General features: G+C 42.5%; 2 protein-coding genes across 2 annotated transcripts in view; one reads left to right on the top strand and one right to left on the bottom strand.

The window, feature by feature from the left end:
• LOC309482544 (uncharacterized protein) overlaps positions 1-11,853 on the top strand; it is a 332,446-nt gene that overhangs the window by 311,942 nt on the left and 8,651 nt on the right. The gene's annotated exons all lie outside the window — the stretch shown is intronic.
• bub1 (BUB1 mitotic checkpoint serine/threonine kinase) overlaps positions 1-11,853 on the bottom strand; it is a 37,203-nt gene that overhangs the window by 22,294 nt on the left and 3,056 nt on the right. Inside the window, 7 exon segments of the mRNA XM_082148547.1 lie at positions 2,743-5,425; positions 5,837-5,840; positions 5,949-6,144; positions 6,940-7,115; positions 7,249-7,286; positions 8,117-8,199; positions 8,952-8,992. Of these exon segments, the coding sequence (XP_082004673.1) occupies positions 2,743-5,425; positions 5,837-5,840; positions 5,949-6,144; positions 6,940-7,115; positions 7,249-7,286; positions 8,117-8,199; positions 8,952-8,992 (3,221 nt within the window).

The raw sequence follows: 11,853 nt of genomic DNA, 5'->3' as shown, positions 1-11,853 counted from the left end.
ATATCATGTCATTGAAAAATAAATAAAACAACATGATGCGCTGCTTTAGCGCGTCTCGGTCTCTTTAGATCTTTCTGGCGCTCACCAAAAATGAACCAAAATACAGAGAATAGCCTTCTTGGCGCGCCTACTTTTGAAAGTCAACATTTAGATTATTTAACGTTAAATGCATTATATATGCCTGAGTCACTTTGGAATTAATCACAGCGTGTTTCATGATAAAACGTGACTTAGCCTATACAGTCGAGAAAATAGGCTATAGGTTATAGCAAATTCAGACCAACTGCTGGTCTACACAGAGAGAAAGCCCTGTCTAAGCTCTTCTGTTGTGCCGAGCCATTCGTTAGTCTAGTTGTTTGATGAGAAAATTAAATGTAGCCTATAGTTGCAATACACGCGTTTTGTAAGCTCCGTGCAACTGCTGCAGCGGACTATTATTACTAGAATATTAGAAGCAATCTAATACTCAAGCTGTTTTCTCATTTTTCTACTCTTAATATTAAATAAAAAAACGACTGAACGAAAGATACACGGATTCTCTTGAACCACCACCGCGTTTGGCAGAAAACTACTGCAGTGCAGCCAAAATGCTCTGTTCGACTTATCTGAGATCCTTTACTCTTCCCTGTGGATGACCTGTAGGGTTGGGTATCGGTTGGGTTTTATCCGATACCAGTACCTACTCGGTATTTTTCAAACGGTTCCGGTGCTTAAACGGTTCTTAAACCGGTACTTAAGAAAACGAAACCGCACACACTTTATCAAAAAAATTATACCTGTGTGTGTTTTCTGAAAAAGATTTTCTGATTTCTGATTAAATAAAATGTTTTGCCGTTTAAAAGGCTACTGATGTAGCCGAAAACACTTAAGTTAAGATCAATTTTTTCTTCTCATATTATTTATATATATTATATAACGTATTATATATTATAGACTTTTACAAAACAGAGAAATATCTGACACTGAGCAGAAATATTTAACACACATAGTATCGCCTCATATCAATATACTTGATATACTTCATACTTGATATGCAAGATTTGCAGTTGGCATTAAAATACTAGACTTACCCGAAGAGGAACACTGCAGCTGAACTTGAACTTTAGTCAAGAGTGTCAGAGGTTTTGGGTTCTAATCCGCATTCGTAGTTTTTTGTTTGTTGTTGTTGTTTTTTTAAACCGATTATGCTCATCAGTGGTTGTATATCAAGCAGGGACACTTTGTGTGCATTAGGCTATATTTTTTGATTTCACCAGAACTCTCCGCGCACATACTCATCTGAGACGCGAGCACACACACACACACACACACACACACACACAAACTCACGCACATACTCATCTGAGACGCGAGCGCACACACACACACACACACACACACACACACACTCGCGCACATACTCATCTGAGACGCGAGCACGCACACACAAACTCTCCGCGCACATACTCATATAGACGACGCCTCATAAATAGATCGATCTCTGCAACGTATTGAAGCGCGTCCGCGTCCAACGTATTGAAGCGCGCGTGAAGAAAGTGCGGTGTGCGCGAGCCACAAGAATCCGCGCCACTGATCGCACCGGCAACGAGCACTTTGATCATTTAAAAAAACACAGTTCAGCGCTAAATCGTCTCTTATTTAACAAACGAACTAAATGAATGCTCTGCTGGTTAACTGGAGATGTTTTGTTATTGGATCATTCGTGCCGCGAGATGTTTTATAGGGGGCGGTGAAAAAAGTCAGGCACCGAAATCAGGCACCGAAAGTTGCGTTCTTATTCGGTCTCGATACTACCGTTTACGTCGGAACCGGTTCTCTATTGGAACCGGGTTTCGGTACCCAACCCTAATGACCTGTGACCTACTTTCTGTAAGATCTGAATTTTTGAACTTGAATTTTTTAACTTGAATTTTAGAAAACTGAATTTGAAGTTCCGAATTTCTTCATCTTGAAAACTTGAATCTGTATTTTTTTAAACTGAATATTTGCACTATACGAATTCAGAACAAAAAAACTAGCTGTTTGAAAATACATGTCTATAAAATTCAGCCATAAAAACATTTCAATTTGTTAAATTTCAAACGTTCAATATTCGTTTAAAAAAAACAAATTCAGAACTATTTAAACTACCACCTAAAATTCAATTTAGTTAGATTACACTTGCAAATAATTCAAATTTACACAATTCAAATTCAAATCATTTTGTCATATTATAAGCTCCATACTAGCCAGTGAAATGGGACTTCTATTGTACGCGATGATGTCACGAAACCTGAAACGCTAGTATGGCTTAATGCATTAGACTGATATTAAAAGAAATAAGTGATATGATCAAACTCAGTAAACACCACACCAATAATGCAGATGAGCACAGAATATGAACACAACGCATTTAATTGTACGTTAAGTATTTTCCTCCCATATTATTAATGAGGATTAATGGACCAACAGTTATAAAAATAAATAAAAACACAATTCTTTATACATTATTATTGAAACACAGGCAGGTTTATTTGCACTGAACACAAACTTGCTTTCGTCATATTCTGTGCTCATCTTCTGTAGTGTGCATTAGTATGCTGTTTAATGAGCAAGATATCGTTTATTTATTTTAATATCAGTCTAATGCATTAAGCCATGCTAGCGTTTCAGGTTTGAGAAGTTGCGAGAGCCTGATTGAGGCTGTACTGTGAGTGTGAATGTAAGATTAAATGCAAATATATATTACAAGTTTGTGTCTACTCGTCTGCGACTTCAGCTTCAGGACACAGGTTTGGGACTTCAGCTTCAGGACACAGGTTTGGGACTTCAGCTTCAGGACACAGGTTTGGGACTTCAGATTCAGGACACAGGTTTGGGACTTCAGATTCAGGACACAGGTTTGGGACTTCAGATTCAGGACACAGGTTTGGGACTTCAGATTCAGGACACAGGTTTGGGACTTCAGATTCAGGACACAGGTTTGGGACTTCAGATTCAGGACACAGGTTTGGGACTTCAGATTCAGGACACAGGTTTGGGACTTCAGATTCAGGACACAGGTTTGGGACTTCAGATTCAGGACACAGGTTTGGGACTTCAGATTCAGGACACAGGTTTGGGACTTCAGATTCAGGACACAGGTTTGGGACTTCAGATTCAGGACACAGGTTTGGGACTTCAGATTCAGGACACAGGTTTGGGACTTCAGATTCAGGACACAGGTTTGGGACTTCAGATTCAGGACACAGGTTTGGGACTTCAGATTCAGGACACAGGTTTGGGACTTCAGATTCAGGACACAGGTTTGGGACTTCAGATTCAGGACACAGGTTTGGGACTTCAGATTCAGGACACAGGTTTGGGACTTCAGATTCAGGACACAGGTTTGGGACTTCAGATTCAGGACACAGGTTTGGGACTTCAGATTCAGGACACAGGTTTGGGACTTCAGATTCAGGACACAGGTTTGGGACTTCAGATTCAGGACACAGGTTTGGGACTTCAGATTCAGGACACAGGTTTGGGACTTCAGATTCAGGACACAGGTTTGGGACTTCAGATTCAGGACACAGGTTTGGGACTTCAGATTCAGGACACAGGTTTGGGACTTCAGATTCAGGACACAGGTTTGGGACTTCAGATTCAGGACACAGGTTTGGGACTTCAGATTCAGGACACAGGTTTGGGACTTCAGATTCAGGACACAGGTTTGGGACTTCAGATTCAGGACACAGGTTTGGGACTTCAGATTCAGGACACAGGTTTGGGACTTCAGATTCAGGACACAGGTTTGGGACTTCAGATTCAGGACACAGGTTTGGGACTTCAGATTCAGGACACAGGTTTGGGACTTCAGATTCAGGACACAGGTTTGGGACTTCAGATTCAGGACACAGGTTTGGGACTTCAGATTCAGGACACAGGTTTGGGACTTCAGATTCAGGACACAGGTTTGGGACTTCAGATTCAGGACACAGGTTTGGGACTTCAGATTCAGGACACAGGTTTGGGACTTCAGATTCAGGACACAGGTTTGGGACTTCAGATTCAGGACACAGGTTTGGGACTTCAGATTCAGGACACAGGTTTGGGACTTCAGATTCAGGACACAGGTTTGGGACTTCAGATTCAGGACACAGGTTTGGGACTTCAGATTCAGGACACAGGTTTGGGACTTCAGATTCAGGACACAGGTTTGGGACTTCAGATTCAGGACACAGGTTTGGGACTTCAGATTCAGGACACAGGTTTGGGACTTCAGATTCAGGACACAGGTTTGGGACTTCAGATTCAGGACACAGGTTTGGGACTTCAGATTCAGGACACAGGTTTGGGACTTCAGATTCAGGACACAGGTTTGGGACTTCAGATTCAGGACACAGGTTTGGGACTTCAGATTCAGGACACAGGTTTGGGACTTCAGATTCAGGACACAGGTTTGGGACTTCAGATTCAGGACACAGGTTTGGGACTTCAGATTCAGGACACAGGTTTGGGACTTCAGATTCAGGACACAGGTTTGGGACTTCAGATTCAGGACACAGGTTTGGGACTTCAGATTCAGGACACAGGTTTGGGACTTCAGATTCAGGACACAGGTTTGGGACTTCAGATTCAGGACACAGGTTTGGGACTTCAGATTCAGGACACAGGTTTGGGACTTCAGATTCAGGACACAGGTTTGGGACTTCAGATTCAGGACACAGGTTTGGGACTTCAGATTCAGGACACAGGTTTGGGACTTCAGATTCAGGACACAGGTTTGGGACTTCAGATTCAGGACACAGGTTTGGGACTTCAGATTCAGGACACAGGTTTGGGACTTCAGATTCAGGACACAGGTTTGGGACTTCAGATTCAGGACACAGGTTTGGGACTTCAGATTCAGGACACAGGTTTGGGACTTCAGATTCAGGACACAGGTTTGGGACTTCAGATTCAGGACACAGGTTTGGGACTTCAGATTCAGGACACAGGTTTGGGACTTCAGATTCAGGACACAGGTTTGGGACTTCAGATTCAGGACACAGGTTTGGGACTTCAGATTCAGGACACAGGTTTGGGACTTCAGATTCAGGACACAGGTTTGGGACTTCAGATTCAGGACACAGGTTTGGGACTTCAGATTCAGGACACAGGTTTGGGACTTCAGATTCAGGACACAGGTTTGGGACTTCAGATTCAGGACACAGGTTTGGGACTTCAGATTCAGGACACAGGTTTGGGACTTCAGATTCAGGACACAGGTTTGGGACTTCAGATTCAGGACACAGGTTTGGGACTTCAGATTCAGGACACAGGTTTGGGACTTCAGATTCAGGACACAGGTTTGGGACTTCAGATTCAGGACACAGGTTTGGGACTTCAGATTCAGGACACAGGTTTGGGACTTCAGATTCAGGACACAGGTTTGGGACTTCAGATTCAGGACACAGGTTTGGGACTTCAGATTCAGGACACAGGTTTGGGACTTCAGATTCAGGACACAGGTTTGGGACTATCGTCTGCGAGGGCAAATCTCAACATTCAGCTTCAGATGATTGACAGGTCTCCACACTGGAGCTGAGAGTGTAGATGCTCACGGACAAGTGCGAATATTTATTGTACAAGTTCTCAGATTCACATCAACGAGCTCTCGAGTTTTGCTGCTCTTTCACCTTCATATAATCGACCTCTAATCTGATCACTACAGTAGACATCAGTGTTTATATCTGAACTATAAACTTTTATCCAGTAGTTCTGTGATAATCTGACAGAAATAATGAGACTGTGATGTTGAAAAGACTGTTAGTGAAGCGGTGTCATATCTATACATGACGACTGCTCTCTCTGGGTCAGATCTGGATGTTCACACTTGTCTAAGGTTTAATAGACAGATAAAGCGTTGTCATTTAGGAATAAGATCATGTGGGGGTTTGAACCGAGATCGGCATCTTTTAATGATTAATCGAGCAGCTCCACCTCACATTTCTGAGGCCAGTGTGTGTAAAGACGGACAGGCACAGAGAGAGCGTGTGATTGGACAGAAGTGTTCCTGTACCGTAGTGTCCTGTGCCGTGAGAGTCACTGGGTTCAGAGTCACGTTCTTCTCCAGATCCTCCAACAGCTGCTTCATCTTCCTCACCTCCTCCTCCTCTTCCCAAAGCCTGCGCTGCTCCTCGGCTGATCAAACAACACTCATTATAGCAGCAGCACTGTGTGTGTGTGTGTGTGTGTGTGTGTGTGTGTGTGTGTGTGTGTCTCCTCCTCACCCAGTCTCCGCTGCTCCTCCTGCTGTGTGTGTGTGTGTGTGTGTGTGTGTGTGTGTGTGTGTGTGTGTGTGGTGTCTCCTCCTCACCCAGTCTCCGCTGCTCCTCCTGCTGTGTGTGTGTGTGTGTGTGTGTGTGTGTGTGTGTGTGTGTGTGTGTGTGTGTCTCCTCCTCACCCAGTCTCCGCTGCTCCTCCTGCTGTGTGTGTGTGTGTGTGTGTGTGTGTGTGTGTGTGTGTGTGTGTGTGTGTGTGTGTGTGTGTGTGTGTGTGTGTGTGTGTGTGTGTGTGTGTGTGTGTGTGTGTGTGTGTGTCTCCTCCTCACCCAGTCTCCGCTGCTCCTCCTGCTGTGTGTGTGTGTGTGTGTGTGTGTGTGTGTGTGTGTGTGTGTGTGTGTGTGTGTGTGTGTGTGTGTGTGTGTGTGTGTCTCCTCCTCACCCAGTCTCCGCTGCTCCTCCTGCTGTGTGTGTGTGTGTGTGTGTGTGTGTGTGTGTGTGTATGTGTGTCTGTGTGTGTGTGTGTGTGTGTGTGTGTGTGTGTCTGTGTGTGTCTGTGTGTGTGTGTGTCTGTGTGTGTGTGTGTGTGTGTGTGTGTGTGTGTGTCTCCTCCTCACCCAGTCTCCGCTGCTCCTCCTGCTGTGTGTGTGTGTGTGTGTGTGTGTGTGTGTACGTGTGCGTGTGCGTGTGCGTGTGCGTGTGTGTGTCTCCTCACCCAGTCTCCGCTGCTCCTCCTGCTGTCTGCGTTTAGTAAAGTAGCGTCTGGCTCTGAGCTCCTCGAACGACAGCTCGGACCCCTCACACTGCAGCTCTTCCACACAGTACATGGACACACACTCCACAGCACTGCTGCCGGCCGGCCGGACCGGGTTATTCTCCGAGCGAGAGATTCTGAGGAATGACAACACCATCATCATCATCATCTTCATCACCAGAGCCCCTGCACAAGTCTCTACTGAACACACACACATCGAGAGGCTGAGTCTGAGACGCTGAACATGAAGTTCCTGTCACACACACTTACATGCGCACCATTCGAGGAGCAGGAGAGGCTTCTGGATCCTGCAACACAAACGGTTCAGTTCAGTGTGTTTGTTCACACTCATGTTAGTCCAAACTTGCAAGACTTCCTACAACTGTACACACACTCTGAAGCCGGTGTTGATCATGAAACTGCAGTTAAGTCTAGTCCAGACACACTTTACTCCAGGCGTCTGAAGTCATACATGCTTCATGTGTTCTGCACTGATCATGAAGGTTTTCTGTTCACCGATGAACTGGATCACTGAGTCAGTGAGTTTAACTCAAGAGCCAGTCCAGTTCAATACAAATCATTCAGAACTGGATCAACTCAGAAGAATCGTTTACTCATGAATCAACCGAACAGTGCTGCTCTTCTCACGATCGTGTCAGAGAGAGCTAGACTACAAGATATTCAGTAAATAACATGAATATGGGTCTGATTCTCACACAAAGCATCATGTGACTTCAGAAGAGCTGAAGCACGAGTCTATATGAACACTGGATACGCATATGAACCACTATGATTCTGTTGTGTGAAAGTGAACTTTACTTGCCCGACTGGACGAGAAGCTTGACTGACATCAGTAATGAACAGTAATACTATATGCAAAAGCTTTAAAAAAAGGATGCAAAACTAAAGTCTCGTAAAATACGCCCATGTGACTCGTGCTGCACATCTGAAGTGTTCTGAAGGCATCCGACTCAGTTCGGGGAAAAACACAGCGAACGATCATGTTTTTAGCTTTAACTAAGATGTTCCCCACAGCTCAGGAGTCTCCTCGTGTTCAGGCTTGAGGACACGATCACATGACCGACTCTGCATGTGTTCCTCTGATGTTCATGAACACACAGACGTGGACCGTACGTACCTTACTCTGCGGCTGAACAGCTTCTCTCTGCCGGGGGGTCTGATTCACCAGCTGTGAGTTCTGCAGCGGCTGCCGCACGTGATCTGAGTGATGAAGAGGAGGAAGAGTGATGAAGATCACAGTACAGAGAGTGATGAAGAGGAGGAAGAGTGATGAAGACCACAGTACAGAGTGATGAAGAGGAGGAAGAGTGATGAAGACCACAGTACAGAGAGTGATGAAGAGGAAGAGTGATGAAGACCACAGTACAGAGAGTGATGAAGAGGAAGAGTGATAAAGACCACAGTACAGAGAGTGATGAAGAGGAGGAAGAGTGATGAAGATCACAGTACAGAGAGTGATGAAGAGGAGGAAGAGGAGGAAGAGTGATAAAGACCACAGTACAGAGAGTGATGAAGAGGAGTAAGAGTGAAGACCACAGTACAGAGAGTGCTGAAGAGGAGTAAGAGTGAAGACCACAGTACAGAGAGTGATGAAGAGGAGTAAGAGTGAAGACCACAGTACAGAGAGTGATGAAGAGGAGGAAGAGTGAAGACCACAGTACAGAGAGTGATGAAGAGGAGGAAGAGTGAAGACCACAGTACAGAGAGTGCTGAAGAGGAGGAAGAGTGAAGACCACAGTACAGAGAGTGATGAAGAGGAGGAAGAGTGAAGACCACAGTACAGAGAGTGATGAAGAGGAGGAAGAGTGAAGACCACAGTACAGAGAGTGCTGAAGAGGAGGAAGAGTGAAGATCACAGTACAGAGAGTGATGAAGAGGAGGAAGAGTGATGATGAAGAGGAGTGATGAAGAGTGATGAAGAGTGATGATGAAGATGAGGAAGAGTGCTGCACCTGACGCTGCTGTCGGAGTGTTCCTCCGAGACTGGAAGAGCCTGTGAACACATCAGTGAGTGTGTGAGTGGAGGATCTGACATCATCAGTGACGTATCTCCAGGTCAGTATCAGTATTGAGTAGAGGGCAGGTTTAACTTTAGCAGGTTTAACTCTCACACGTGTGAGATCGACTAGATCTGACATCAGTGCTGTGACGTATCTCCAGGTCAGTATCAGTATTGAGTAGAGGGCAGGTTTAACTTTAGCGCACACATAGGCCTGTCACGATAACAAATCTGGCTAGCTAAATTGACTATCGCAACAGGCCTACACACACACGTGTGAGATCGACTAGACAGAAATCTGAGGTGTATTTCTACAGACGGCTGAAAGAGAACAACATGAACCGCTGCAATTTACAGGATCAACTGGATTAGGGGTAAATCATATCTCTATATATGACATTGTTATATATTGTATTGATAACTCATCAATTAAATATTTATCATCATATATTCTGCATAATTGGATGTTTTTAAATAAAAACGACGAGTTTCAGTGCTGGACGATATGATGATATATATAACACTGATATAAGTGATCACATGATTTATACCTATATTGGTCTAACATTTTCAGATTCTGATTAAAGTTTCCCACCACAACAGATATTTTCTGTGCATTAACTCGCATGTGTTCATTATTCACCACAGGACGAGTAATGTGCGCGAGATTTTGATTTCATGACGACTTTAATTGACATTTGTGATTTGCATGAAACCAGTTAGTTTAGATGTTCTCAGGTAAAGCACATGTGTAGGTTATCTGAAAAACTATAAAACACCAACTGTAAAATCTCCTGTGATTGTTATTCCTGTCTGCATTCATACGCCTCTACGCATTACATGTTTCTGAGACGTGGATTCTGATTTTAAACCATATTTGAAGCTTCAGCTCCACTCCTCGCTGTTGAACACACATATTTAGTGTTAAATTGTGATAATTAAGATTATTTAGTTACAGTACAGGCAGAGTGTCTGAGTCTCAGTGTCTCTCTCCTGTATATACAGGGAACTACACTAACCTTTTCCACTGGTGGCACTTGTGCTACTAACTTTTTCAGTTACTGGCGCAAAACATGATTTGGTCGCACAAATTATTTATAGTAAGCTGCTCTGGATAATAATAAACAAAAATGAAACTGTATTGCATACAGATGTGCTTTTTATTTTACTTGCCATCTTTTAAACCACATGCCGCCTTGTTTTTGTTTTCTTTAACATTGGTTGGGATAGATTTACTGCAATAGAAAATACAGTACACAATAAAGTGCAAAATGGATTTCAACATGCTCTGGTTGGCACAGATGGGCAGACTCCTGAACTCTTAAGTAGTGATGCACCGATGTGAAAATTGTGGCCGATACCGATAATAACCGATATTAATATTGCTGTTATGGCCGATACCGATATCGATATCTCTGTATAGAAAACAAATTTACTGATAATCAAATAAAGAGATATTTTCCAAAACATGTTTTCTTTTTTTCTTTTTTACTTTAGAAATGACTTATGTTGGGCACCTTTACCTGTGTGCAAAATATGTCACACCTAGGACACACATGCATTATATTGCATTGCATATAATGTGTGCTGGTCAACTTGTCTAAAATTAAGAAACCCCTAGAAAACAGTAAAAAATAAAATAAAATAAAAAACAGGTGTACAATAAAGATAGGCTACTTAATTTATTATTCCAATAACCAAATATGATACTAAATAGCACAGGGAAAAGGGCTTCTATTTGTGACGTGCTGTCTTTGCGTTTGAACATTGCACATTTTAAACAGGACACGCATTAGCTGCATAAATGTTAGCCAGTACAAACATATTTATAGAAAACAGTTGACAATGAATAGACAGATAATAGAGTCCAATAATAGCATAACGAATCACTTATTCTAAAAATAATATCAAGTATAAGTTAGACGAATGCGACATATAACGAGGGCTGTGTTAACAGTAAAACGTCCGTCATTTAACGAATTTTAAAAACACGGATGGATAATACAAAATGCTTTCCGACATTTTGACAGAAAAAAAACTAGCAAGAACAAAATTTAAACTATAGCCCGTCAATTTTCATTTTACAATTATCTTCTCTCTCTGTGTGTGTGCGCGCGTCCGTGTGAGAGAGAGAGAGAGAGAGAGAGAGAGAGAGAAACAGATACAATGGTACGTCTAAGTAACGGTCGCGCGGCTGAAGCCAACCTGATGTGTTGAATGCTCAGAGCACGTTATAAAACGTATTCTTAAAATACACATTTCTGTTTTAATAAATGCTCATAGTAAATCATAGAATATTGCCTAAAACATAGGTACAAAAATAATCAGTGATTATTTGGCCCATTAAAAAAATGTGGTCGCAATGGCATTTCAAAAGGTCACATATGCAACCATTTTGGTCGCAGTGTAGTTCCCTGATATAATAATGTAATATGAGTGTCTCTCTCCTGTATATAATAATGTAATATGATTGTCTCTCACCTGTATATAATAATGTAATATGAGTGTCTCTCTCCTGTATATAATAATGTAATATGAGTGTCTCTCTCCTGTATATAATAATGTAATATGAGTGTCTCTCACCTGTATATAATAATGTAATATGATTGTCTCTCACCTGTATATAATAATGTAATATGAGTGTCTCTCACCTGTATATAATAATGTAATATGATTGTCTCTCACCTGTATATAATAATGTAATATGAGTGTCTCTCACCTGTATATAATAATGTAATATGAGTGTCTCTCACCTGTATATAATAATGTAATATGATTGTCTCTCACCTGTATATAATAATGTAATATGAGTGTCTCTCACCTGTATATAATAATGTAATATGAGTGTCTCTCAC

The sequence above is a fragment of the Leuciscus leuciscus genome, assembly GCF_965113295.1.
Source record: "Leuciscus leuciscus genome assembly, chromosome: 19".
Lineage (NCBI taxonomy): Eukaryota > Metazoa > Chordata > Actinopteri > Cypriniformes > Leuciscidae > Leuciscus > Leuciscus leuciscus.
This window is presented reverse-complemented; position numbering and strand designations above follow the sequence as displayed.